This window comes from Camelus bactrianus, chromosome 8, assembly GCF_048773025.1.
Source record: "Camelus bactrianus isolate YW-2024 breed Bactrian camel chromosome 8, ASM4877302v1, whole genome shotgun sequence".
NCBI classification, from domain to species: Eukaryota; Metazoa; Chordata; class Mammalia; order Artiodactyla; family Camelidae; genus Camelus; species Camelus bactrianus.
This window is the reverse complement of record NC_133546.1, coordinates 11,191,547-11,217,586: the sequence shown is the minus strand read 5'-3', so window position 1 is coordinate 11,217,586 and position 26,040 is coordinate 11,191,547. Positions and strand designations below refer to the sequence as shown.

At 35.3% G+C, this 26,040-nt stretch overlaps 1 protein-coding gene across 12 annotated transcripts in view; it reads left to right on the top strand.

The window, feature by feature from the left end:
• Nucleotides 1-26,040, top strand: part of SCAF8 (SR-related CTD associated factor 8) — a 196,520-nt gene that overhangs the window by 8,800 nt on the left and 161,680 nt on the right. For all 12 annotated transcript variants that reach the window (XM_074368120.1, XM_074368124.1, XM_074368118.1 and 9 more), the window contains 2 exons: nucleotides 22,313-22,396; nucleotides 25,079-25,123. In XM_074368120.1, coding sequence (XP_074224221.1) covers nucleotides 22,313-22,396; nucleotides 25,079-25,123 — 129 coding nt within the window. The remainder of the gene's footprint in view (nucleotides 1-22,312; nucleotides 22,397-25,078; nucleotides 25,124-26,040) is intronic.

Below are 26,040 nucleotides of genomic sequence, written 5' to 3'. Positions count from 1 at the left end.
CCTGAATAGAAAGAGTAAATCCTGCATTACACCTTGTGTTCACTTGTCTTGTCTCGCTAATGTCCTTTAATTGGAGCAGTTGATTATTATTCTTCATCTTTTATGACCTTTGATGATTGATGAGAATAGGCCAGTTATTTTTAGAATTCCCTCAATATGGATTTGTCTGCTGTTGCTTCATGATTAGTTTCAGGTTATGTGTTTTTGGCAGGAATAATCCAGAAGTGATACTGTGTTCTTAGGACGCACATGGTGTTTGTTTATCCCATTAATTGGAATGTTAATTTTTTTCTACAAAGTTTCTCCATTGTAAAATTACTATTTTTCCCTTTGTAACAAGTATCTTATGGGGGGTATTTTTGAAACTATGTATAGCTTGTTACTCATCAAACTTTCACTTTTTTTTTTTTTTTTTTTTTTAGCATCCAGTTAGTTCTTGCTTAAATCAGACTAAGATGGTTGTCAGATGGTGGTTTTCTAAGTCTTTTGTTTATTTATTTATTACTGGTATTCTGTAAGAGCTTTTCCTTCTCTCCGTTTATATATTTATGCATTGTCAGTATGAACTCGAGGATTCTTTTTTATTCATTGGGGTCTTTTGATGTCTGCACTCCTTCAGGATGTCTCCTGTGTCCTTTTGACATGTGCTTGTCTTTTTGTGTGTGTCTGTGCTTGTCATTTTTTGAGTACTCACTTTCTTGTATAATAAGATATTCCCACCCCAGCTCTGGAATCACTCTTTTTTCCAAAGAACCGTGCTTTCTTCTAGTGGTTATCTACTAGCAGATTGAGCTAGAAATTTTATGTATGTGTGAACATGCTTATATGTACATATACACAATTTTTAAAATCATTAAAAATTTTTTTTGATTTTTGATAGAGAAGGTAACTAAGTTTATTTATTTATTTTAATGTAGGTACTGGGAATTGAACCCAGGACCTCATGCATGTTAAGAATACGCTCTACCACTGAGCTGTACCCTTCCCCTCTATACACAATTTTTAATGTTTTTTTTTTTACCTATCTGCCTATCTAAAAGCTATGGGTTCATCCTGATATCTCCAGTAGAGTCCAGTACTGTAGGGTTCATTCTAGCCTTCCTGTTTCCAAACCTATAGTTCCTTTCTCTGACAGTGACAAAAGTAGTTCCCGTTATCTGCAGTATATTTACTTATGGTTGGATCAATCCTAAAATACACAGAAAGTAGTTTCAGAATTTCTAAGCCATATGTCTGTGAAAACAAACCTATTAACTAGAATTATAATAGTTGTTTATAGTTCATTTTTTGTTTAGCCTGAGGTTATATAGTCAAAATGCTGTGTTCAAACATTGCTTGTTTTTTTTTTGCCCTTAATATAGTTTTGCTATTCCTTTGAAATATATTTAGGTTCATTTTTTTTCCCCTGTATGTATTCCATTTTGCTTTTTCCTCCATCCATTATTGTTATTTTTTTAAATATGTAAAATATTAAACATAAATTAACTATAATCCTCCTCATTAGCTTGCTTCAGCATTATAACCACTTATGCTCTGGTGGGGGGAAAAAAGAAACAAAAAACCATTTCCTTAACATTCTTCAAATCAAATGAGCAAAATTTAGAGGTTTAGATATGGGGAAGATCTTAGGTAAAAGCACATATTCTGTGTTCCTAATAGTGCAGATTCAATTCATAGGCAAAAGTGTGTATTCAAAAAACTTTCATTCTGTTTTGAATGAAATATCCATTTACAAGGGCCAGGTGGTAAATATTAGGTTTTGTAGGCCTCTTAAGGTCTCTTTTACATAATCTTGTTGGTTTTCCACAGTTCTTTTAAAATGTAAAATCATTCTTGACTTGAGGGCCTACAAAAATAGGCCTTGGGCCATACTTTCCTGGCCACGCTGCACTCTGAAACCTGAGAACTTGATTAATGGCATACTACTTAGAAATCATAATTATAAGTGAACAGGAAGATACGTTCCTTATAGGCTTTATAAGCCTTATTTTAACATTAAAAACAAATGAAAAACTTAAAAGGCTGCCTTAGTGAAAACATTTATTCGACATGTTTTTTGAGCACCTGCCACCACATGTAGATGTGCAGATGCTAGTCTAGGCTCTAGAGAAAAACAGGGGGCCCTCCTCCCATATCTCCGCCCTCATGGACTTTACATTCAGTTTTTGCATGTGGGTGTGTACTGGAAATGCATGTTTCTTTCTTTCTTTTTTTAAATTTTGTGGGGAGGTAATTAGGTTTGTTTATTTATTGGAGGTACTGGGGATTGAATTTAGGTCCTCATACACACTACCTCTGAGCTGTACACTGCCCCCCGCATGTTTCTTTCTTTTTTTCCATAGTTGGTGATATTTGATCTACTAAAAGTTTTTTTGTATCAATTGCTTCAGAACAAGCATTCTTTCTTAAAAATTTGATTTAAAAAATGCAGCAAAGGGGGCAAACTTTTAAAGACCTGGCTCATTTCTTCCCATCTCCCATTCATGATACTTCATTGTGTAGCTTCACTAATTCACTGAAGGGAGAGAAGTAAAACCTCATTAATTGGACGCAGAAGCCAGACCTGTGTTCTATAATATGCGTGTACTTATCTCTCAAATGTACTGGTCAGGAATGTACATAGCAGTAATTCAGCTAATCTTCTTTTAGTGCTTTAATGAATAAATAGGAATGATTTTAAAGTACTACCCAAAGTTAAGGACCACCATGAAAGTAGTTGCTTGTGTAGGTTTCTTGAAATAGGGGAAAGGTCTCCTAATAATGCTAATACTCGTTTACTGGATAAAAGCTCAGAAATGATGTGCAGGCTGTCTTGTGTCTGGTTAAGTAGCAGCACCTTTGAGTAAAAATCATCAAAATGAGTTTTTACCATGTTATGTTTGTTGCTGAAATGACTCATCTCTTTGAATAGTTTTTTTAATAAGCATTTAATAAACCAGTAAGCATTTTTTAAAAATGCTTTATTGAGATATGAATGACTGCTTTTGTAGGGATTATTAACATATTTGGCTTTTTTTTTAACACCAAGAAAAGTGGTTTTTATTTTTATAGCAGTTCCTCTTATTGGGCAGAATTTTCCAAATTCTTCCCATTCTATCAGGGAACTTGGAACCCTTTTTAGAGGCCTATCTCTGCTTTGGTGACAGTTACAAGCACAAGACATATGACCAACTCAGCTGAAGAGGATTGATATCCTAAAGGAGTCGGCCAGAGGCTGCCCACATCATTCCTAGTACAAAATTTCCTAATTCAGTGTTTTGATTTACTTGCAAAATCAAAGGATTAGCTATCTCAGACCTCTGAGAGCTGTAACAATGAGTGATTCCAAATAATTCTATGAGTGCTTCCTTTATTTTGCTAGTCCTTCAAGATTGTGAGACAACCTTTTCATCCTATTTAAATTACTGTACAGTTTTCAAATTGCTAGAATGTGATATTAGCCCATGGAGGTTTTAATGTAATCACAGCTATTGGTTGGAAAGAATGCTAGAAAAGTAGTTGCTGGCCCTTTGAACGTTGCTATTTATGCATGTTTGCCATCCATCAGGCATCGTACTCTGCAGGGTGGTTACCAGTGTTGATCAGATACCTTCATCCTTTTTCTCATATTTTAATAAGGGTGAGGTTGGGAATGGATTACCACGTAGAGTAGGAAGGTCATGTGATGGAGACTATGATGAAGTAGTGATGTAGAGACTGTGCACTGTTCTGATTATATCGTGTACACAGTATGAGGGAGGAGACATTGTGTGAGGCAGAGAATAAAGATCATTTTCAAGGACAGGGCAACTTTGGGTAAGGCATGGGGTTGGGTAGAGTGCTGGAGGATTAGGCAAGGATCATCTGATGAAGGGTCTTTGTACACTATGCACAAGACCTCACTTTTAATCAAAATGGAATGGAGACTGAAGGGTTTTAAATAAAAGCATAAGTTCTAAATTTGTGTTTTAGAGAGATTAGTATCTTTGTGGAAGAGGGCAGGGCAACAGAGGGATGAGATTGGGGGAAGGAAGGTTAAATTAATACAGAGAAGATGAGCTCAACTACAGTAATAATGGGGAGAAGACGACTAGATGAATACAAAATAAATTTAATAATAGGGAGCTGGACATAAAGGAGAGGGTGGTGCCAGGGCTTCGGCTAAGTGACAAGGTAGATAAAATGATGTGGCACCAGTCACTAGTAGGGCAATCAGGAGGAGCCAAAAACTTGAGGGGAACAATAATTTGGTGGGTTGGGGTGGATGAGGGATCATTTTTCCACCTAGAATAAAAGAGTATGGAAGGAGGATTGAAATCACCCATATCTCAACCACCCAAAGACACTGTTACTGATTTGTTGAATATAGTAGTAGCTTCATACACTGTGAAGATTTGGTGTCTAGGGGACATCAAAGTGGAATTAACTGGCTGGATATGGATCAGGCACTTGAAGAGAATAGGCTAATGATGGAGATTTGGAAAGGGTATAGTTATCCAGGGAGATGATTTAGAGAAAGAGGAGAAAAAGGCTTAGAGCAAAAATCTTGTAGAATCTTTCATCTTCCTCAGTTTGGTGGTTGTTTTAGATAAATGTATTTGTGAATATAAGGACATTTTAAAGCAACTTTGCTTGGAATTTGCTTCATTTTTAAATTCTGCTTATACAACTAGATGTTCTTAAATGCAATTAAAATTTAAGTAGTAAGTTTGAATGGGTCTCTGAATAAAAGTGAAGTTTAATTGTTTAATGAAATTTTATTAAAATTTTTAACATTGAGCCTACTCATTTCATTGAGCACTTCACTAGCTCCTCTTAGTCATATAATTCTTTATCTGAACTCTGTCTATATTAACCAGTTTATTGTAAACATGGAATTGTGGCTAATTTAAAGTCTATTAGTAGAAATAAAACCCATATTTATTCGAGAAACTCCAGCTAATATAGTTAGTAATGAAGAGGATTTACAAATGAATTATTCTTTCTCTTGTTTTCGTTTTGGACATTTCACTATTATGAAGTTGCTTACTAAAATTATTTAGTACTTCTAAAATTAAGAGGAGGTAAAATTCACATCTTTTTATTTTGATGTTACAAAAGACATAGAAAAGAACTGAAATTAAAGGAAGGTGGGTTGTTTGGATCTCAGGGAAAATTTAAACTGAAGAGTTATTTTTATATATGTACCTGTTTGTTTATATTTATATATTTTGTTTTCTCCTATGGAGAATCATTTCTGTTCTCTTTGATATTAGAAAGGGGTAGCCAAAGACCATTACAGTCACGTTATGAATTTGTAGTTATATGAGTGGGTTCCTTGTTTATTTCCTTGTTAATGCTTAAACTTGATTTCCAGAAATTACAAATTTTAGAACTGAAAGGGTTGTGATAGTATATCATTTAACAGACACATTTTATGGATGAAGAATCAAGACCCCAAGATGACAAAACTTGTTAAGAATCACAGTTTATTGGAGGCACGCAGTTAGCGGCCAAATTAGAAGAAATTTCTGCTCTCTGTGTCTCAGTTCATTGTTTCTACTTTTTCAGTATGATTTTTTGAGTGAGATTTTGGTAGTGTTTATGTGTGTTGTAGGTGGAGGAGGAGTGGGAATTGGTGATTCTTTGTAAATTATTAGCACTTTGTGCTAACCCTATACCAGGATAAGGAACAGACTCCTGGACTGCTGCTTTCCTGCTCCCAAAGCAGGGCGCCGTAGAGGACGTGCATTTCTTGACAAGGGAGTATTACACAGTAACGCCCACTTAGCCAGCAGCTTTCTAGCAACCCAGCCCTCTGTGGAAAAGTAAAAAAAGGCCTTTGAGTATCGTATCTTGTACTTTCTTTGTAGGAGGAGGGGTACAGTTACTTTACAAGCCTGTATCCTTAGCATGTTTCTCATTTTCATTTTAATAACGATGGCTCCTTGTAACTGCTTTCTTTAGACTACTGTTTAGAAAGCTCCTGGTCCATGTATTTTAAAGCATGACAAGGCTACAAAATTAATATGGATGATTTCAGAGTAAGTTGTGATAGGTTACAGGTGGCAAGGAGGGAGATAGTTTTACCATTTAAAGTGTGATTATAAAATTCTCTTAGGTATTAGCCCTAATTAATAAGTTTTCTAATTAATTTTTCTTAGCTTCAATTTACTCATTTTAAAAATAGGGATAATGATACCTTCCCTGATTACCTGTCTGAATTGGTTCAAATATTTAAACTATTGGCTGGTTTGGGATTATTCAAAAAAGTTGGTTTAAATAAAATTTTAAATATTCAGAGAAGTTGGTTTGAATATATAAAGTTGTAAGATAATTTTATAAAGTCTTGGAAAGGTAAAGAATGCTAGTTCTAATAGTCTTAGTTTTCTAGCGATAACTAAAGAATACTAAGAAAAGTAGTTTTCTTTCTTAAAGCTGCAACTGGGAACATTTAGTGTCATTGTGGATATCTTTGTTGCCCTGGAAAGTATTTTCATATTATAACATTTTAATAATGGGTAAAAATTTTGGAGAATATGAGCTATAAAGAAAGTGCTAGATTATATTCAGCATATTTTCCAAGTTGGAGGACTAGTCGAACAAAACTTTTGAGTAGCAGGCAGTAACAAAATACAGACCATGATATAGTTTGGACCAATATTATTGGTCATCACTGATAAGAATTTCAGTATTGTACTAAATCCAGCACGGCTTTTAGGAGAATCAGTTTTAAAGTTATTAGGAGTTTAATTTTGCACCAGAATATATTTAATATATGTGTATCACATATGTACATGTACACATTTATGTTTTTTGTATATGTATACACACATACAGATGCAAATAGAAAATTCTGAAAAGTAGCTTACCAAGCCTCTTAGCCGTGATTATCTCTTAAGAGAACAGTAGGTGGATAGTGTGCAATGAATGAAGGTTTTCAATATTTGGAATTTTTCACAATATTACCTTGTTAGTTTTGTGATATTTCCCCCAAACTCAAGATACTATGTGTCTTAGCTTTTGGGAGAAAGATGGTGTTGGTCTGTTTTAGTGATATTTGAATTAAATCCTTTAGAGAAAGTGAGCCACCTTGCTAAGGGTTGGAAGACTTAAAACTTACTGCTTAAATTTCACATTTAAATGAAACTTATTTAGCTGTTATTTAAGCAGTAGACGTATGAGCTTCATGATCTGTTGCCTTGAACTCGCCGGGGTTACTAGTTAGGTTGACGCTGTCACTCCGTGTGTCTCCACAGTCGTCACCATCTTAAACAGTGACTCAGTTGTGTATGCTTAGTTGGATGCTGGCTGATGGGCTTTGCTTTGTTTTGGAAACTGTTGGGATAGCCAGAAGAACTGGGTTTGAGACATGGTTCTGTAGCTTAATACCAGTTTAAATGTAGTTAGGTTATTTACCCAAAGTTTATGTATCTATAAAATGACAGTAATAAATACCCATCTTATTGGGCCATTCTGAAAGTAAAAGTGATAGAGCTTGTGTGATACTGCTTAATAGGTGACAGAGTGCCATGCAGATGAGAAGTAGTACTTATTTTTATTTTTCTCCTTTATTGTGCTATTGCCTGTCTCTTTTTTAAATCTTTTCATTTGTTGCTCTTTTTCCTGAAATGATTTTACCCTAAGGTCTGGTAGGCTTTTGGTCTGCTTACTCTCCCTCTGATATTTAGTCTTCAATATTTATTCTTCATTTCTTCACCTATTACCTTTTCAGGGAAGACTGTTTTTTTTTTTCCTTCTGGGATTCAGTCTTATCTTCTAGGTATTACGTATACGTGTGCACGTGCAATGGTAATTGTTATCACCCCAACCTAAACTTGTCTTTCTTCTAAAAACTTACTTTTAGACTCCCTCTTTATGTCAGTAGTAAGTTATGTTCTCAAACACTCATATTTGAAAACTTGGATTTTTTGTAGCTGCTTTTTTTTTTTATTTGTATCTTTTCAGTCATGAAATCCAATGAATTGTTTTTAAAAGTATGTTTGAATCCCTCACTTCCCTTTTTTTCTTAGTATGAATACTTTAGTCCATGCCCTCGTCACTTCCCCTTTGGTTTGTTATAGTCAGGTTTTAATTGGCTCTTAATTTATTCTCTTTTCTCTGAAATTCACAAAGTAAAGCTAATTTTTTTTTTAGATTACTGGATTAACTTTTACTAGATTACAAACAACTGTTTTCTTTGAATCACTTTGTACTTTGAAAAACCTTTCAGATTACCTTTGCTTTCAACTGTGGATTTAAGGCTTTTTGTAAGACTATTTTGTAAGTAAGTTATTTATAAATATTTATACGTAAATATGTAAATATTCTATGTACATTGCATAGTCACAAGTACTATGAAATGAGAGGATTTATTATGTGCAAAGCTGGGCACTATATATTCCCATCTTTGTGTCTTGTTTTTGGTGCTCATTGATTCTCTAGTGGGAAAGCACAGCAGTCTGTTGAGATTTTAATGCATTTTAATGCATTAGGAAATAGCCACTTCTTTAATACGTTTTGAAAATTGCTTTTTGTCAAGAGATTTATTGATGAGTATTCTATGTAAGTAAATAGCATAGAAGCAGAATCATAGCTGTAACAGGAATGCTCTTTTTTTTCCAATCGGTCCATTTGGCTTCCATTTTCTTTGTTTTTTTGGCAGGGGGAGGTAATTAGGTTTATTTATTTATTAATGAAGGTAGTGGGGATTGAACGCAGGGCCTCATGCATGCTAAGCTCACACTCTACCACTGAGCTCTACCCTCCCTCCCCCATTTTTTTTATTAAACCTTTTATTTGTTGTTTCTAATTACATTTCATTTGTCTGAATACTTTCCTCAGTAGCACTTTTTATTTTGGCACTAAATTATGCACTGTGTTCTTGTTTTCCTGAGGCAAAGTCTTAAGGTCCTCATGGTTTTCCAAATTTTTAAATACCACTTTGGTATATTATTCCTCTGATAAATGCATGTGGGAACATGAGGGGAGAAAAACAAAGATGCTCAGTCACAAATGATTAAGCAAATTGTTTCCCCATACACCAGCTTTTTAATATACACACTTCAAATTAGTGTCTCCACAAAAACTATGTGTGATCACACTTTAGAGACCTTTGGGATCATCAGTGAATTGCCGAAGTTGACAATGGTAAATCTCAGAATACTAAGAATCCAGTATATTATAATAGTGGTATGACTGTGCCCTTCCCCTTCCACCTCAGTAGACTGATAGTTGAGGTGAAGGTCTTAATGTTATCTTTTATCTCTTGAAGGGCTTAATATATTGTGCTTATCTGCAGTAACTATTTAATGAATGGTGGTTTGATTTGATTTAAGTCACCACTGACCTGTTAATCAGTTGAATTTGGCTTTGTATTTCTCAGTTCTTTGTTTTCAGTCGGTTTTACCTTGAAAATAAAACTTCATTGATCTGAGATCAATATAAGTGCTTATTTGAAAATAAGTATACAAGGATGATTATTATACATCAATTATAAATTATATTGGGAATTATTTCAGAATGAGGCATTCTGCTGCTTTGAAATCTTTATTTCCATGAATATTGGCATAGGATTATAGAAACAGAGTTGCAAAGGCTATTAAAAGTAAACTTGAGTAGGAAGGTTATGCTCAGTGGTAGAGCAGATACTTAGCATGCATAAGGTCCTGAGTTCAATCCCGAGTACCTCCATTTAAAAAAATCTAAACTTTTTTTGGGGGGAGGGGAGAAAGTATATCATCACCCCAGCTTTGGCATTCTAGTTTGAGCAAAATAAATATGTTGCATTCAAGTGAATTTAGATATGAAGAAGCTGGATAAATTTATTTTTCTGTCTTGTATTTGGTTACCTGGTTATGTTTGGAACCCAGTAAGCTAATTTCTCAAAGTTAAGTCAGCTTATATTTGAGTAATTAACATGTTCAAGGAACTGTTTTAGGCGTTGTAGAGGATATGAATAAAAGACACTGATATTGGTAACTGTTTATTGAGGGTTTATAGTGTGTAATGTCAGTATTTTCCAAAGTGGATGGATGAATAGAGAGATACTGAAATAGACTAAACAAAACAAATTATGAGCAAAACTATTTTACGTCGTGATTAGATTGCTATGAAGATAATAAGCAGAGTGTATGACAGTTACAGGAGGAGGAAGACCTATGTCTGTCTTCTACACACATGTACACACGTACGTAAATACACCACTGGTGGCGTGTGATTTTAGGTGTGAAATTACTCCCTTTCCCTTTCTTCTGATTACAACTAGAGGGAAAAAATCTGAGCTTTATACTTGCATGTCTTTTGCATCTCTGGGTATATGCTAATCTTCTTTTAAAAGAAGCGAAGCAAAGATTGCACTTCAGACTCAGCCTTTGGCAAGCAGAATTATCCAGAGAATTTCATCATGTTTTACTTTCCTTGTAATGAATTTTTAGTGTTACCTTCTACGTAGGACTGTGGGCTGGAGCAGTGTCTCTCAAATTTTTTTTTTTTTGCCATAATCTACAATAAGAAATATCATTTGTGTCATGAGCCAGTGGTCACATATGCAAATATAACAGAAACAAAAATTTCACCTAGGATTAGTCAGTGTATTTTATTATTTTCTATTTTGTTCTGTTTTACTTAAATTAGTTTAGACTTAACCTTGAGAAGGTTTTCATCCAGTGGGTTAGTTAAATTATGATTTGAAGAAAAGTGAAAGACTATTCTAAAATGGAAGGAATGATGTGAAAAAAGAAAAGAAATGTGTGATAGGACTTTTTTCTTTTTACTTTTAAGAAAATTGTCTATGCCTAGTAAATTATATTCAGTTGTTATAACAGACATTTTTCTGAACATTTTTCCTGGTCTTGTTTTTGCATTTAGTTCTTACATTTATAAAGTTGTAATTATTGCAGATATTTTATATTTTCCTGTGCCTTATTAGATATTTTCATATTTCTGCATTAATAATGTGTATATTAAGTTAATTTTCTGTCTTTTAGTATAATTTACTAAATCTCTTCCTGGTAATTTTTTTAAACTGTAATATAAAATGTTGATGTAAAAATAATCATGATTATGGCCTTTTGCTTCTTAAAATATATAAAGTCACTGGTAAAAATGTATAGCTCTTGTATGTAGTGCCATACTACTTTTTTCTTCCAGTTACCGTATTTTTCAGTTCTGAAATTTCCATTTGGTTCCTTCTTGTAGTTTTCATTCTGTGCTAAAAACATCTATCTTTGCATTTGTTTCAAGAGTTTTCTCCTTTACCTCATTTTAGAATGATTATAACTTCTTTAAAGTGTTTGATAATTTCCACATCAGCATCATCTTGGGGTTAGCATCTGTTGATTATTTTGTCCCTTGACCAGTGTGGACAGATTTTCTAGTAGAGAGAGAGGGAGAGGGAGAGAGGGAGAGAGGGAGAGAGGGAGAGGGGAAGAGAGAGAGAGAGAGAGAGAGAGTGAGAGAGAGAGAGGGAGAGGGAGAGAGAGGGAGAGAGTGTGTGTGTGTGTGTGTGTTGGTAAGTCAACTAAATGGTTCATTTACTGGACATTTTCAATGTTGTATTATAGCATGTCATTAAAATCCTCTGAAGAATGTTGATTTTTGTTTAGCAGGCATTCAGCTTGGTTTGGTTCAGGATGCAAGCTCTGCTTTGCCTTTTTAGGTGGTTGCAGTGTCAGTTCAGTTTTCAAAGCATTTCTTCTGCTGTTTAGGTGTGCCTAACACATGTGCCACTCAGTTGTTATCTGGGTATGGGTAGTGATTTACACAGATATTAGTTCTCAGAGCCTTTGCTGGGCCTCTTTGGGTCTGTTCACACAGGCACAATTTTAGGACGAGCCAAGGACTTAAGTTAGTTGACACACAGAATTAGGGGCTCCTCTCCTCTGGCTTTCTCTGGGATTCCAGTACTCTCTTCAGAGCCCAGGGCATCTTTTCCCCTGTTCTCTGGCCAAAAAGTAAAACTTCTGTCCAGGTTTAGCCTTTAGAGGTGAAGTGGCAGGAGAGAGAAGAAAATGGTACCTTGTAGATAGTAGAGGCCCTTTTCCTAAGTCTGGAGGTGGCTTTTCTCTTGGGGTTTTGGTGCTGGGGTGACAGCACTAGCTGCCCTTTAACCCTTAGCAGGGCCAAGAAGGAAAAAGGAGTGGGGGAAGGAGGTTTTCCCCCCACCTTCTCCTCCGCAGTAGCATGGAAGAGTCCTTTTACCTAGCCTTCTGGCCGTACAAAGAGTTTCCCCTCGTATTTTTGATTCTAGTACTGACTACACTGTTTGATAATGCCAGCTCTAAAATCAAAGCTGGGAGATAGCAGAGGAACACAGAACACTGCGAAATTTACCTTAACATCCACACATAGCTCCCTGCCCCCTGTAACTGGTCATTATTCATGTTTGACTCCAGTCGGTTTTGTGTTCTCCTTTTCAGGGTCCTCAGGTAGTTAACTTCTTGTATTTAGTCTGTAGTATTTACTTGAAATCAGTGGGAGGGAAGGGTTATAGGTAACTTTCTCCATCCTGGCTGACTATAACTCCTGTATACTTTTTTGAAGAGTATTTTTTAACCCCCTTTATTCCAGGGACTTGGAGAGGTTATATAAATTTGGGTGTTGAATTAAAGGACCATGCAAATAAGTTTTTGTGGTCTAAATTTAGTTCTTTAAATGGTAGTTTTTTGGGAGGAGAGTTGATGCAGTTTTTCTTTGTTACTAACACAGTTTTAAACTGTAATTTAGATTCTAAAATAGCTTCCTTTTTGAAAGTATTCAACGCTGTAATATTAACCTTAGAAATCCTCCATGCTTGAAAAATGGGATAGTCTCCTTAGTAATATAAAAGGTTAATTATTTATGTGAAAATGCTTGTAGCCCATAGGAAAAGGTAATTATTTTTAAAGGATATAAACATTTGTGTGTCATAATAATCTTGTTAGCACTTTTATATATCAAATTCTGGCTTTTTTTCCGCTCCATTTTCTTTTCTTTTTTTAACTCCAGGATTTCTCTACCACCATTTCCCTGCCAAAGCTTGGCATGTAAATTTGATCTTATTGGACAGATGTTTGCATTATTCAGATTTATAATTTTAAGAAAATAAGCATCATTTCCTTTTTAAATACCTTGTATTTTTTAAAAAGGGATTCTGAATTTGAGAGTCTAAGAAAGATACACAATTTTGCATCCTTTTTATCACATCACATTATTACCTTCGTTGTGTACTTAACTACATTCTGTAAAGTGTGTCTATCGTGAGGACAGAGACTGTCTTCCTGTTCTGTTGGATCCAGAGTACCTGGTACTAATTGAATATATTTGGAATGAATGAGTGATGAATTATTGGATTATGGATGATTTGCATTTTCTGTTGTTTTCATGCTTTTTTTGCATTTTCCATTTTTTTCCATGCTAAAATATTTTTATAACCAGAAAAAAGGTTGTAAGATTTTTTTTTTTTAAAGATGATTATTTCTTAGGTTTGCTCACTGGTTTTTTAGGTATTATATAACATTTTAGGTTTTGTGTGTGTGCTTTGGTGTTTGCAGTCACTTATGACCTCTTCCCCCCCGCCATCCCCCAAAGGTGCATTTGAAACTTTGTTCTGCAGTTCTCACACTGGCACAATATTTAGTATAAAATTGGGAGTTGTGCCTTTGTTGAAAGCCTGATTTGGTGGTCCTCGCACAGTATCTGTGACATATCCTCAGGCTTTGCTCTTTAAAACATTGTTTGCTCAAGTATATTGCTACTTAAGTACAAGTTAACCCAAGCTTATACATTGAGAGCTTTCTTTAAAACATTTGTTTACAAAAAAATTTACTTTAAAAATCTTAGGAAAAAGTCAATATTGGTCACATCATTCTTTCAGAATGTGCTTTTCTTTATGTTGAATCTGTTGCTGTTAGTCTAATGTTAATGTTCTCTTGTCACATTCTGTTATGTCAAGTGCATCTGATTCTATATGTTACTTTGTTATGTGCTTATATTATCAAATATTTTATATTTTATCCCAAACCAAAAATAATAAGGAAGATTGTGCTGTATAAAGAAAGGAGAACTCATATCTTAGGGAGTGAGAAATTTTGGTTATAGAGAATACCAAGTTTTTGACTTGTTGAAGTAAAATTTGTAATAAAATATATTGGTTCTTAGGTATTGAAGTTGGTGAATAATATACTTTTTAAAATAACTTTATCACTGAAACAGGTCTCTTATTTATTTTTTATTCCTGTATGCAAAATACTGAATTTCTCTTTTTAAAAAATTATGTAAGAAAAGGCAGAGGAGTGCTTAATTTTGAAATTTTAATTTCAATTTTGAATTGTAAAAATGATTTTCACAAAAATATTTATGAAAACTAAAAAAAATTATACAGTCAAGTAAGAAAATGAAGATAAGTCATTCACAGTTTTCTTCTACTTAATTCATTTTCTGTTGCTGTAACACACTGCCACAAACTTAACTTGAGACTTAAAGCACCATGTAGTTATTTCACAATTGCCATGGGTCAGGATCAGACACTGGTTATCTGGGTCCCCTACTGATGGTCTCACCAGGCTGTATCAATGTGTCAGCCAGGCTGTGCTCTCATTTAAGATTTGAGATCCTCTTCCCAGCTCATTTAAATTATTGGCTGAATACAGTTCCTTGGCATTGTAGGACTGAGGTCTTCATTTTGTTTGCTGGCTGTGGGTGGGGGGGTCTCTGAGTTCCTAAAAACCGCCCTCAGATCCTCATAGCCTTGTAGCCCTTTCACATGTGTCTTCATATGGCTGTGAGAGAGCTAGTTCTCTGGTGTCTCTTCCCAGAAGGACAGTAATCCTATCGGACAAGGGTTTCACTCTTTTTTTTTTTTTTTAAGTTGTCAGATACCTTTATTTGGTTCTTATCATTAAGCCACCTACACAAATCACTTTCTATGTCTCTACTGCAAGTAGCAGCAGCTGTATCCAGGTCAAAAATGGAAGACACAGTGGTGGAAGACCTTGTAGAGAAAAGGTAACAGGTGAATCTCTGCTTATCCAGGCTTAGGTGAAGATAGAACAGGAGAAGTAAGTAAGTACAGTGTTCCAAAGACTCTGTTCTTCAAAGCTGAGGCCTGCAGAGGTCTGAGCTGAAGGATGCAGGTACAGGCTCACAAAACTGCCAGCTCAGCAATCAGTCCAAACAAGGGCTTCACTCTCATGACCTCATTTAACCTTAAATACCTCCATAAAGGTCCTATTTCCAGATACAGTTGATCCTTGAACAACATGGATTTGAACTGTCAGGGTTCACTTACATGCAGATCTTTTTCAACAGTAAATAATACAGTACTACACAATTTGTGGTTAGTTGAATCCATGGGTGCAGACGATAAGCCATATGTGGATTTTTGAATATGTGGAGGGTCATCACCCCTAACTCTCATGTTGTTCAATGGTCACTGTCTAGAATAAGATTGTATTAAAATGTAATTATTATATTTTTCAAAATAACATATGCACTGTGATTTTTTTTTAAGTACAGAAGATTTTATTGAAAGCTCTTCCTTCTCACCCTATGCTGGATTGAATTAAAAAATTCGTAACACCTCAGTTCTTCTGATGATGACCTTCATATCACTAAGCAGTAATTTTATACTTGTTTCTTTAGTGGTCAGATTTAGATATTATTGACATTTTGCAGCAATAGATGGGGCATTAGTTCACTTCTGCTGCTCTTGCCCTCTGAATGCTTTGATTTTGAGTGGTGAGACACTGGAATTCTGCAGGGTAAATTATTTCCCTCTTTGGCTGTATCTTTTGTGTGTATCGTGGCTAGTGGTTTCCTCTTTATTTCATCAGTTAACCGGTTTTTTTTTTTTTTATCATATTTCCATTTTGTGGAAATGCGTGGCATCTTGTCTGCTTCTTATTCTCCTGTTCCCATTCTACTTTTTATTGTAAATTTTAAATATCTTTGAAAAATTTCCTTCTTGTCCTGCCAGTAAGAGAAAGAAAATGAAAAGGTGGTTAGCATGCTATCTTGAATTGAAAAGTACCAAGATTGTGTTGGTTCCAGGAACTTCTGTGATTTCTGATTTTTCTTACTTCTTTGGAGATTTGAAGGATCCCTCTTAAGGCCCTAAAGGACCATTGTTGAGGAAAAAAATGGATTGGGTTGATCACTATTTTAGGTTCACACTTCAGGTTAATTCCTATTGGACATAGAGTCAACAACCTTGAAGGCATAAGATTAACCTGTAAATGAACAAGGCTTTACCCCAGTTTGATGGATCTCTTGGGTTTGTCAGGTCATAAGTTCTTTGTTGTGCGCTTCCAGAGTCAGAGGAGAATTCATTTGATATTGCTCATATTGGGAAAAGGCACTTAAATTTTTGAAGTGAAGAGTTTGCTTGAAATAACAAGCATGAAGTACTTCTGTTAAAAGTACGTAAGAGGTAACATTTTGTTAAATTTTGGGTGATGAGCCTTATTCAGTGTCTAGATAAGAGAGGGCATGAGTACACTTTCCAGGGACGTTGTGAGATTGTGTTTATCTAAAAACAAACAAGCAAACAAAACTGTTTGTAGGATTGAGAAATAAAATTCCCCCAAATTAGAGGTTGACCTGCTTTTGTAAAAAAAAAAAGTTCTGTTGGAATATACCTTGCCTATTCATATACGAATTGTCTGTGGCTGCTTTCTTGACATGGGTGGAGTTAAGTACAGGCATACCTTGGAGATATTTTGGTTTTGGTTCCAGACCACTTCAATAAAAGCAAACACTGTAATAAAACAAGTCACATGAGTTTTTTGCTTTCCCAGTGCATATAAAAGTTATGTTTACAGTGTAGTGTAGTCTGTTAAGTGTGCAGTAGCATTACGTCTAAGAAAACAATGTGTATATTTAAATCTTAAAAAAATGATTGCTAAAAAATGCTAGCCTTCAGTGACTTGTAATCCTTTTGCTGGTGGAGGGTCTTGCCGCAGTGTCAGTGGCTGCTGACTGATCCGCGTAATGGTTGCTGGAGGTTGATGGTTGCTGGAGGTTGGGGTGGTTATGGCAATTTCTTAGAATAAGACGGTAGTGAAGTTTGCTGCATGGCTTGACTCTTCCTTTCACAGATGATTTTTCTATAGAATGTAGTGCTGTTTGATAACATTTTTCCATAGTAGAACTTCTTTCAAAATTAGAGTCAGTTCTCTCAAATCCTGCCTTATCAACTACGTTTCTGTAATATTCTATGCTCTTGGTTGTCATTTGACCAGTCTTCACCAACATAGAATTCCATCTCAAGAAACCACTTCTTTGCTCATCTGTAAGAGCATCTCCTCATCCATTAAAGTTTGATCATGAGACTGCAGCAGTTCGGTCCCATCTTCAGGCTCCACTTCTAATTCTAGTTCTCTTGCTGTTTCCACCACATCTGCAGTTACTTCCTCCACTGAAGTCTTGAATCCTTTAAAATCATCCATGAGGGTTGAAATAAACTTCTTCCAGACTCCTGTTAATGTTGATGTTTTTTCACCTCTTCCTATGAATCATGTTCTTAATGGCATCGAGAGTGGTGAACCTTTTCCAGAAGGTTTTTGATTTACTTTGCTGAGATCCATCAGAGAAATCACTGTCTGTGGCAGCTGTAGCCTTATGAAATATGCTTTTTAATTAAGACTTGAAAGTTGAAATGACTCCTTGATCCATGGGCTACAGAATGGATGTTGTGTTAGAGGCATGAAAGCGTTAGTCTCATGGTGCATCCCCATCAGAGAGAGCTCTTGGGTGACCAGGTGCATTGTCAATGAGCAGTAATATTTTCAACGGATTTTTTTTCCTAAGCAGTCGGTCTCAACAGTGGGTTTAAAATATTTGCTAGGCCATATTGTAAATAGACGTGCTGTCATCCAGGCTTTGTTGTTCCATTTAGAGAGCATGGGCATAGTAGAGTGAGCACAATTCTTAAAGCCTGCAGGATTTTCACAATGGTGGTTGGTCATTGACTTCAACTAGTCAGTAGCTGCATTAGCCCCTAACAAGGGGCTGAACCTGTTTGAAACCTTGAAGCCAGGCATCGACTTCTCCTCTCTAGCTATGAAAGTCCTACGTGGCATCTTTTTCCAACATAAGGCTGTTTTGTCTACACTGAGAATCAGTTGTTTAGTGTAGCCACCTTCATGAATTCTCTTAGCTGGATCCTCCGGTTAACTTGCTGCAGCTTCTACATTAGCACTTGCTGCTTTCCCTTGTGCTTTTACGTGATGGAGATGGTTTCTTTCCTTAAACCTCCTGAGCCACCTCTGCTGGCTTCAAACATTCCTTCTGCAGTTTCCTCATCTCTCTCAGCCTTCATATAATCGAAGAGAGTTAGGGCCTTGCTCTGGATTAGATTTTAGCTTAAGGGAATGTTGTGGCTGATTTAATCTTCTATCTAGACCACTCAGACTTTCTCCACATCAGCAACAAGGCTGTTTTCCTTTTGTAGCATTCATGTGTTCACTGGAGTAGCACTTTTAATTTTCATCAAGAACTTTTCCTTTGCATTCACAACTTGGCTGTGGCCCGAGAGGCCTAGCTTTCAGCCTGTCTCAGCTTTTGATATGCCTTCCTCACTAAACTTAATCATTTTTTACATTTGATTTAAGGTGAGAGACATGCGACTCTTCCTTTCACTTGAACACTTAGAGGCCATGGTGTGGTTATTAATTGTTCTAATTTCAGTATTGTTATGTCTTAGGGAATAGGAAGGCCTAAGGAGAGGGAGAGAGATGGGGACGGTTGGTCAGTGGAGTGGTCAAAACACAACGTATTAAGTTTGCCGTCTTATTTGGGTGTGATTCATGGTGCCTCAAAACAGTTTCAGTAGTAACAGCAAAGATCGCTGATCACAGATCACAGTAATAAATAATATTGAAAAAGTCTGAAATATTTTGAGAATTACCGAAATGGGACATAGCGACACCAAGCGAGCAGTACTGTTGGAAAGATAGTGCAGATTGCCACACACCTTCAACATGTAAAAAATCCATCATCTGCAAAGCACAGTAAAAAGTGAAACATGCCTGTTGTGTGGTAGCAACCACATAGCCTCCAAAGCCCGAGACTTACTGTGCCAACCCTTGGCCTAATCGATAATGGACAACTTTAAAAATCTTTATTAGAAGTAAGTTTTTTGGTAGCCAGCAGCAACTAAGACACCTCAGTTTAGGTAAAAGATTCCTCACACCTTGATTAGAAACTGATTTGATTTGAAGAAGTTGTTTTCAGATCTAAAATATGCATTTGATGTGGTACTTATGAGTGATACAGCAGAAATTGTAAATGCTGCTAAGTTGAAAGCTCACTCTTCAGTGTAGCTGAAGAGAGTTGAAAAACAATGAATGAATGAGGCTGAAAACCCAGGCTTTTAGTTTAGTATCTTTCCTTTGGATCAGTAAATCTTGAGTAGCCTAGGAAAGGGCAGGTCAGGACTGGGGACTTAATTAAATTTTAGTAGAGGCATTCTGTGAAGAATTAGATGAAATGATCTAGGCCTCTTTTCTGGTGATCAGATTTAATAAAGAATTGAGATTTTTAGAGAATCTAGATAAATGGTTAGTTGGAAATATATGTGTTAAGTGAGCCTTTGAAAAGTACTTAATTGCTTAATATTTGTCTAAGTAAGTTTCTGCAGTAGATGCATTTTTGAAAGGAAGGTCTCTGTTAAGAGCTGACTTTTCACACTGTTGAAACATTTTACAAGTCTAAATTATATTTTTCCTACCTCATTCTCCCCACCTCACCTCCCTCCAACACTCTCCTCCCCTAAAAAAAGGTGGGGGAAAGAAAGAAAGCAAAGCTTTTGGTCTGCGAGAATGTGGGCTAGTGCTTGATTGAAACTTTAGGGATTTACCACTTTACAAAATGAAAGAAGTAGTGTATTGTCAACCACTGGAAGAACATGATGCATCTTCATTGCCCTAGTAATATAAATTACTATGGAGTGTACCTTTTGGTACCTGAGTGAATAAATATCTGATGGATACTTAATGTTATTCATTTAAATGGAGAATGCCTACCAAAGAGAAGGATTTTAATTTCAAATAATAGCCAGCCCTGTTGAGTGACTTTAGTGTATTCTGAAAGCATATGAAATGTTTCTGTGAAACGAATATTGTTTCTATTTTGTAAATGAGAAAACTCAGATTCGGAGGTTTAGCAGCTTTTAATAAGGTGACATAGTTGGAATTCAAATCCAGGTCTTTTTATGCAAAGTTTGTACAATGCTGTGTCTTATATATATTTGTTCTATTTTAATTTATTAACAAATTCCTATTCCCTGCCAGACACTGAGGATCCAGTTTGGACTAAGTCTAAACAGAAAGGGCAGGGCTTCCGTTCTTAGAACTGATTCTCTGGTGGGAGAGGGCAGGACTGGAGCTCAGATGGGCTGCAGTCTGGGCCTGCTGAGAAATTCTAGGAAATTGACATTTGCTTTACACAGCTTGCTGTAAACACTGTAGAATGTGTTGATGCTATTTTGCACATGGTTAGTAGAATGGCTTACAGTTAGATTTTTTTTAAAACAGACAGGTAGGAATTGAGGCCACAGGTATTCTAAAATTCCCTGTGGGTTTGACAGGTAGCTTCTTAAAGGATCTAATGGAATCTTAACCCCAGTCAGGCAGTATCATCAAGTGGGCACCTCTGGGAGCTTAAAGGGGAAGATGCTTATACTTCTGCCATGGTTGATTTTAGCTTGGGCAGCTCTTGGTGTACAGTTAACCTCTTACTACTTAAACTGTATTAAAGGATCATATTTATATTCTTTGTCTTGTGGATGTCAGTCATCCTTTGGGACAGGCCTTCTAAAAATCAAGTATTAGTTAAATAATCATACAACTAAGTGTCAGATTACTGTGACACACGCTTCAAAGGTGAATGACAATACAATGAGTACAAAAAAAGAGATATTGCTCTGGTTGTGGAGATGTAGGAAAGGCTTTCCTCATTAAGTGATGCTTTAACTGAGACAAATGAGTATTCATTAACTAGTAGGGAGGCCCTGGTTCTATTCCAAATAGAGGGAACAAGCCCATTTTTAAAGGCTCTGTGGCAGGGAACTGAAAAAAGACCATTGTACCTAGAGCAGAGAGCTGGGGAGGGGAGGATGGTATGAGATGAGGCTGGAAAGGTAGACAGAAATTAGACCAGGCAAGGGCCATATATAGATTTTTGTCTATCTCCAAAGAGTGGGAAGTCATTGAACTTTTTTAAGGTGGTAGAGGAAGTGGATGAGTATCAGTCACCTGATCAGATTAGTGTTTGAAAAGACAGACATGCCATCTCTATGTGAAAAAATGAAGCTAATTTGAACTTAAATCATGGTAGTGGTTGGAGGAAGAAGAGGAGACAAATACGCGGAAAACTGGGCCAAAATCAATAGAATTCAATGATGGGTAGGTTAAAAGGGTGCTGGAGCAAAAGCTGTAGAGGACTTCTTAGTTAATTAACCAACTAATGCTGTTTGAGTTGCTTTTAAAATCTGTTCAGGTTATTTTTGCAGTGTTCTAATGGCCAAAGTTTAGTTTCCAGTCTTGTAGTTAATGTCTTATAGCACTGTAGTTAAAATCCTAGCATCAGTTAGTGCCAGTTTTCATCAGTATTCATTTAACCTTACTTATTGTTTTTTGCCTAATTCCTCCACCTTATCTTTAACAGTTCTCTCTCTATAGCAGTATTATTATCCTTTGCTTATATGAGAAATTTCAAAACAAAATTTGTGGGGTGGGGTCATTGCTAACTGTTAGATCTGTTGGTTTCTAAAAGCAGCTATATTGAAGTATAATTCACATACTATGCAGTTAACCAATTTAAAGTGTATAATTCAGTAGTTTTTAGTACAGTTGTGCAGTCATCATCACAGTAAATTTTAGAATATTTTCATTACCCCAAAAAGAAATGCTGTACTCATTAATTGTCACTCCTCATTTCTGCCCAACTCCCCCAACTATAGACAGTCACCAATAAATTCGCCTTTTCTAGACATTTCATATACATGCAGTCCTATAACATGTGGTCTTTTTAAAATAGCTCTTTAAACTTAGCATGTTTTCAAGCTTCATCCATGTTGTAGCATGCAGGTATCAGCACTTCATTCCATTTTCATGGCTATTATTTCATTGTAAGGGTAGAATACATTTTGTTTATCCATTCCTCAGCTGATGGACATTTGGGTGGCTTCCACCTTTAAATGAGTTTTTTGTGTGCAAGTTTGGGAACTAATGATGTCGAACTTGATTTTTAAAAGAAAAGGAGAACTTTAATTTCATTGAGGATATAAAAACAAATATTTGGTAATTTTATATAATTGCTTAGAGACAATTAGTTTTGTTTGCAGTGTTTAAAATTTGTTCTTCTTTTTCATCAGTTATATTCCCTGAATGACTACAAGCCACCCATTTCTAAAGCAAAAATGACCCAAATTACTAAGGCAGCCATTAAAGCTATTAAGGTGAGTAACAAATTTTACTCTGTGTTTTCAAAAGAAAATACTGCACTAATATTTTGGAGGAGGGATGATTTTTAGATTATATATTTTCCTCTTTACAGAGTTAGTGCATGTTCAAGGGGAAGAATACAAAAAGGAAAATCTATCACCTGCACACTCTCACACCTAGAGATAAACACAATGTTTTGATAAATACTCTTCCATAAATTTTGAAGCAAGCATTTTTCCTTAGGTAAGATTTTAAATATAGCCACATTGTGGACAATGTGTTTAACACTATTATTTGTCACACTGACTATAGAATCTTGAAATACGAGTTAAGGAAAAGGTTTCTAAATAAAAATTAATGAGGGGGGAGGGTATAGCTCAGTGATAGAGTGCCTGCTTAGCAGGTACAAGGTCCTGGGTTCAATCCCCAGTACCTCCATTAAATCAGCCAACCAACCAATCTACCTAATTACCTCCCCCCTCAAAGAAAACAAACAAAAAACTAAATAAAAATTAATGTATTGATCTTTTTTCTTATTGATTGTTTTGTAGATTTGAAAATGAGCCATTGTGGAAAATAATTGGGCTTCATTGCACATAAGAGATTTAAATTGTGGGAAGGGCCATGATAACAGTGGTTTTGAACCTTTGTTGACTTACAGATACTTCTTAGACCATCTCTAGAGAAATACACATATGCACAGAATTTTGCATAAAATTTTCTGACTTTGAGGACCTTTTGTAGCTCAGCCTTAGACACCTCTCCAAGACGTTCTCATCCCCAGAATTAAGCCTTCCTTCTGTAGGAGGGTTTTTAAAATTGAGAATGAGTGAGTGCTTATTTTTAATTAAGTAGGTATTAACCTATAGATATTTGGTGATATTTTCCTACTGAGTAAGAACATCAGCCGTAATCAAAAACACCATTATTGAAATAAGTTGTCTTTGAATAACAGCATTATCTTTTAGATTTAACAAATACTTCTTTACAGAGAATCACCACTAGGAGAAAATTTAGTTGATTTTGCAGTGTTCTAATGGCCAAAACTTAGTTTTCAAACTTGTAATTAGTATATAATAGTAGTATAATTCAAATCCCTGTATTCATATGCAGCAAATTAAACAAGAGACAAGGACAGTGAAAGTACACACACTTAAGCTAGAAAATTCTTTGAAGAAGTGATTTTTCAGTGTGTCTGATAGGCTTGATACAGAATGTTAGTCTCTGTGTTTTCTTTATCTATACTGTTCTACATTGTGATCTGATTTTGATGATCATGATCCTGAGAGATCAAATAAATTGATATTTGAACTGCCTTTCAAATCAGATTTGGATGATACTATGTTTCATGTTAAGGTAAGTTGTTGGCTTTTTATCATAGAGATGTGATTATTCTGACGGGTGCTTGTTACCATTGCACACTGTCAGCAAAACCTCACTGGTGACCTATTAGGAGAAGGCCTGTGTGAAATGGGAAGCTTTGAATTAACGTTTAGTAAGCTGTTTTACTCTGAATTACATATAGTACATAAAGTAACTGGAAACAAGAAGCACTGCCAAGGTGTTTTCCAAAAGAATTATTTAATAAAACTCACTCTGTGTAATTAATATTTTGTATATTGATTTTAAATGTTTAGTTACCTGTGAAGTACCTAATAACTTTTAAGTAGTTGTTTTACCTTTTCTTACTTAAGTAACTTAAACTGTTGAGTAAACTATTAACTTTGTAGTAAGGAAATTTTATTGTGGATTTTGATTTGGTGAATGAGAGTAGTGAGATTTTCCTTCATTTTTGGACTTTATAATGGATTTCATACTGCAGTTCAGTTGAATGTTCTTGTGTCTCTTCAGTCTAAGAGGATGTCTCTTAAAGGCATATTTCATGGAATCAGAAATATAAATAGAAGCAGAATTCAAACTAGTTTTTCAATAAATTATGCTAATTATTCAGTAGCCATTGAGGTATTGAAATTTATTCAGTACAAATTCTAGATACTTTTTGTTTAATCTGTAATTTCCTTTTTATTCATTTTCAATTTTTTTCATAGTGTTGTTTCATAAAACATAAATCTAAGTTTTCTCGTAATTGTTAGTAGCCCCTTCTGATTTTTAATTTATTGTGCTCACTTCTGCTGATTCATTTTGGCTGATCCATTAGAATATTATACATCTCTCTATTTTGTTACATGCACTTGCTGTTCCATTTTCCAGGAGAAGCAAAAGAAGACAATAAAGTTGAAAACAACTCCGTTGCATATGTTTATTAATGCTATTTGTTGACAGTTATTTAATTTTCCTAGTACTACCCTAATTTAGCTGATAAAACGATGCTACAGGAAATCTGTACTTTTCCTTCTGGGAAGGAAGAATGTACATCTGCCCGTGCCTTACAACCAGTATTTTGCTGTTAGCCTAACGTTTTCTGAAAGTTTGCTTTCATAAAGACTGTGATAGAGTTCTTCTGTATCTGTGTTGACATAACACACTTTGGCTCTACTCACCATATACCTACTTTAGGAATGCCTTTACTAATCACAGCTTGTTGTTTATAGTTATGTTTGTTTATGTTTTATATATATGTTTATCTCAAGATTCTTGATTAAAATTCATTGCTTAGATGGCAATTTGAAGCTATGTTAAACTAGGAAAATGCTAATCAAACATGTAAAACCACATTTCTTTTTTTTTTCTTTTAGTTTTATAAGCATGTGGTACAGAGTGTTGAGAAATTCATTCAGAAAGTAAGTATATAAATCTCTATGTATATGCTAAATGTAGTATAATTATAGATTAATGCCTAGTGCTATTCTCTTTTAAATCAAACACCCAAGTTTAAATTGTTTTGGTGGACTGTTCAAAAGTGATTCCATTTGTTTTAATTTCTAACTTTTCAGATAGATGTTTTTGTTAATTAGCATTGCTATAGTGAGCATCTGTCCCTTGAAGAAAATGTGTCAATATGATTGATTTTTAATGAAATTATAAACTTAATTATTTTTTATAGCCTTTAAAGAAATTGTCATTTCAAGTTGAATGCCTAGAGAGTGTGCAGTCTTCCTTTAGATAAGGTGTAGTAAAATGTTGTCTACTAGCTTCTTCTCTTCTGCTGATTGATTTTGTCTCATCCATTAGGATATTATACATCTCTACATCTTTTATATAGACCTGAAGTTCCATTTTCCAGGGTAAGCAGAGGGAGATGAAGTTTAAAACAGCTGTCTTGCATACATTTAGTAGTGATGTTTTTTGTAACCAGGGTCTGAGATAATTAGAATTATATTTCTTTGCCCCTTCTTTGTGATAGTGCCGTATTTGTGCCGTGTGTTTTGGGCAGGAGTACATAAGACTTGTAACTTGTAAAATGATACCATAGGAAATCTGTAATTGAATTTAGGTTTGTATTCTCCCTACGTAATTCATGTGCCTGGGTGTAAGCAGAACCAGTTTGAGAATCAGAGGTAAATGGCAGTAAGGACTCAGCAAGGTTGCAGTGTGTTTCTTGAATGAAAATAGTTGACTGGAGGAGGGTGTATGGATCAAAGTGATTTTACTGTGTCACTAAACTAGCTAGGTAATCTGGAATAAATCAGTTAATGTTTATGTGATTTAGCTTTTTTCTCTTAGAGTCTTGTTTTCTCAAAACTGAAAGTATTGGTAA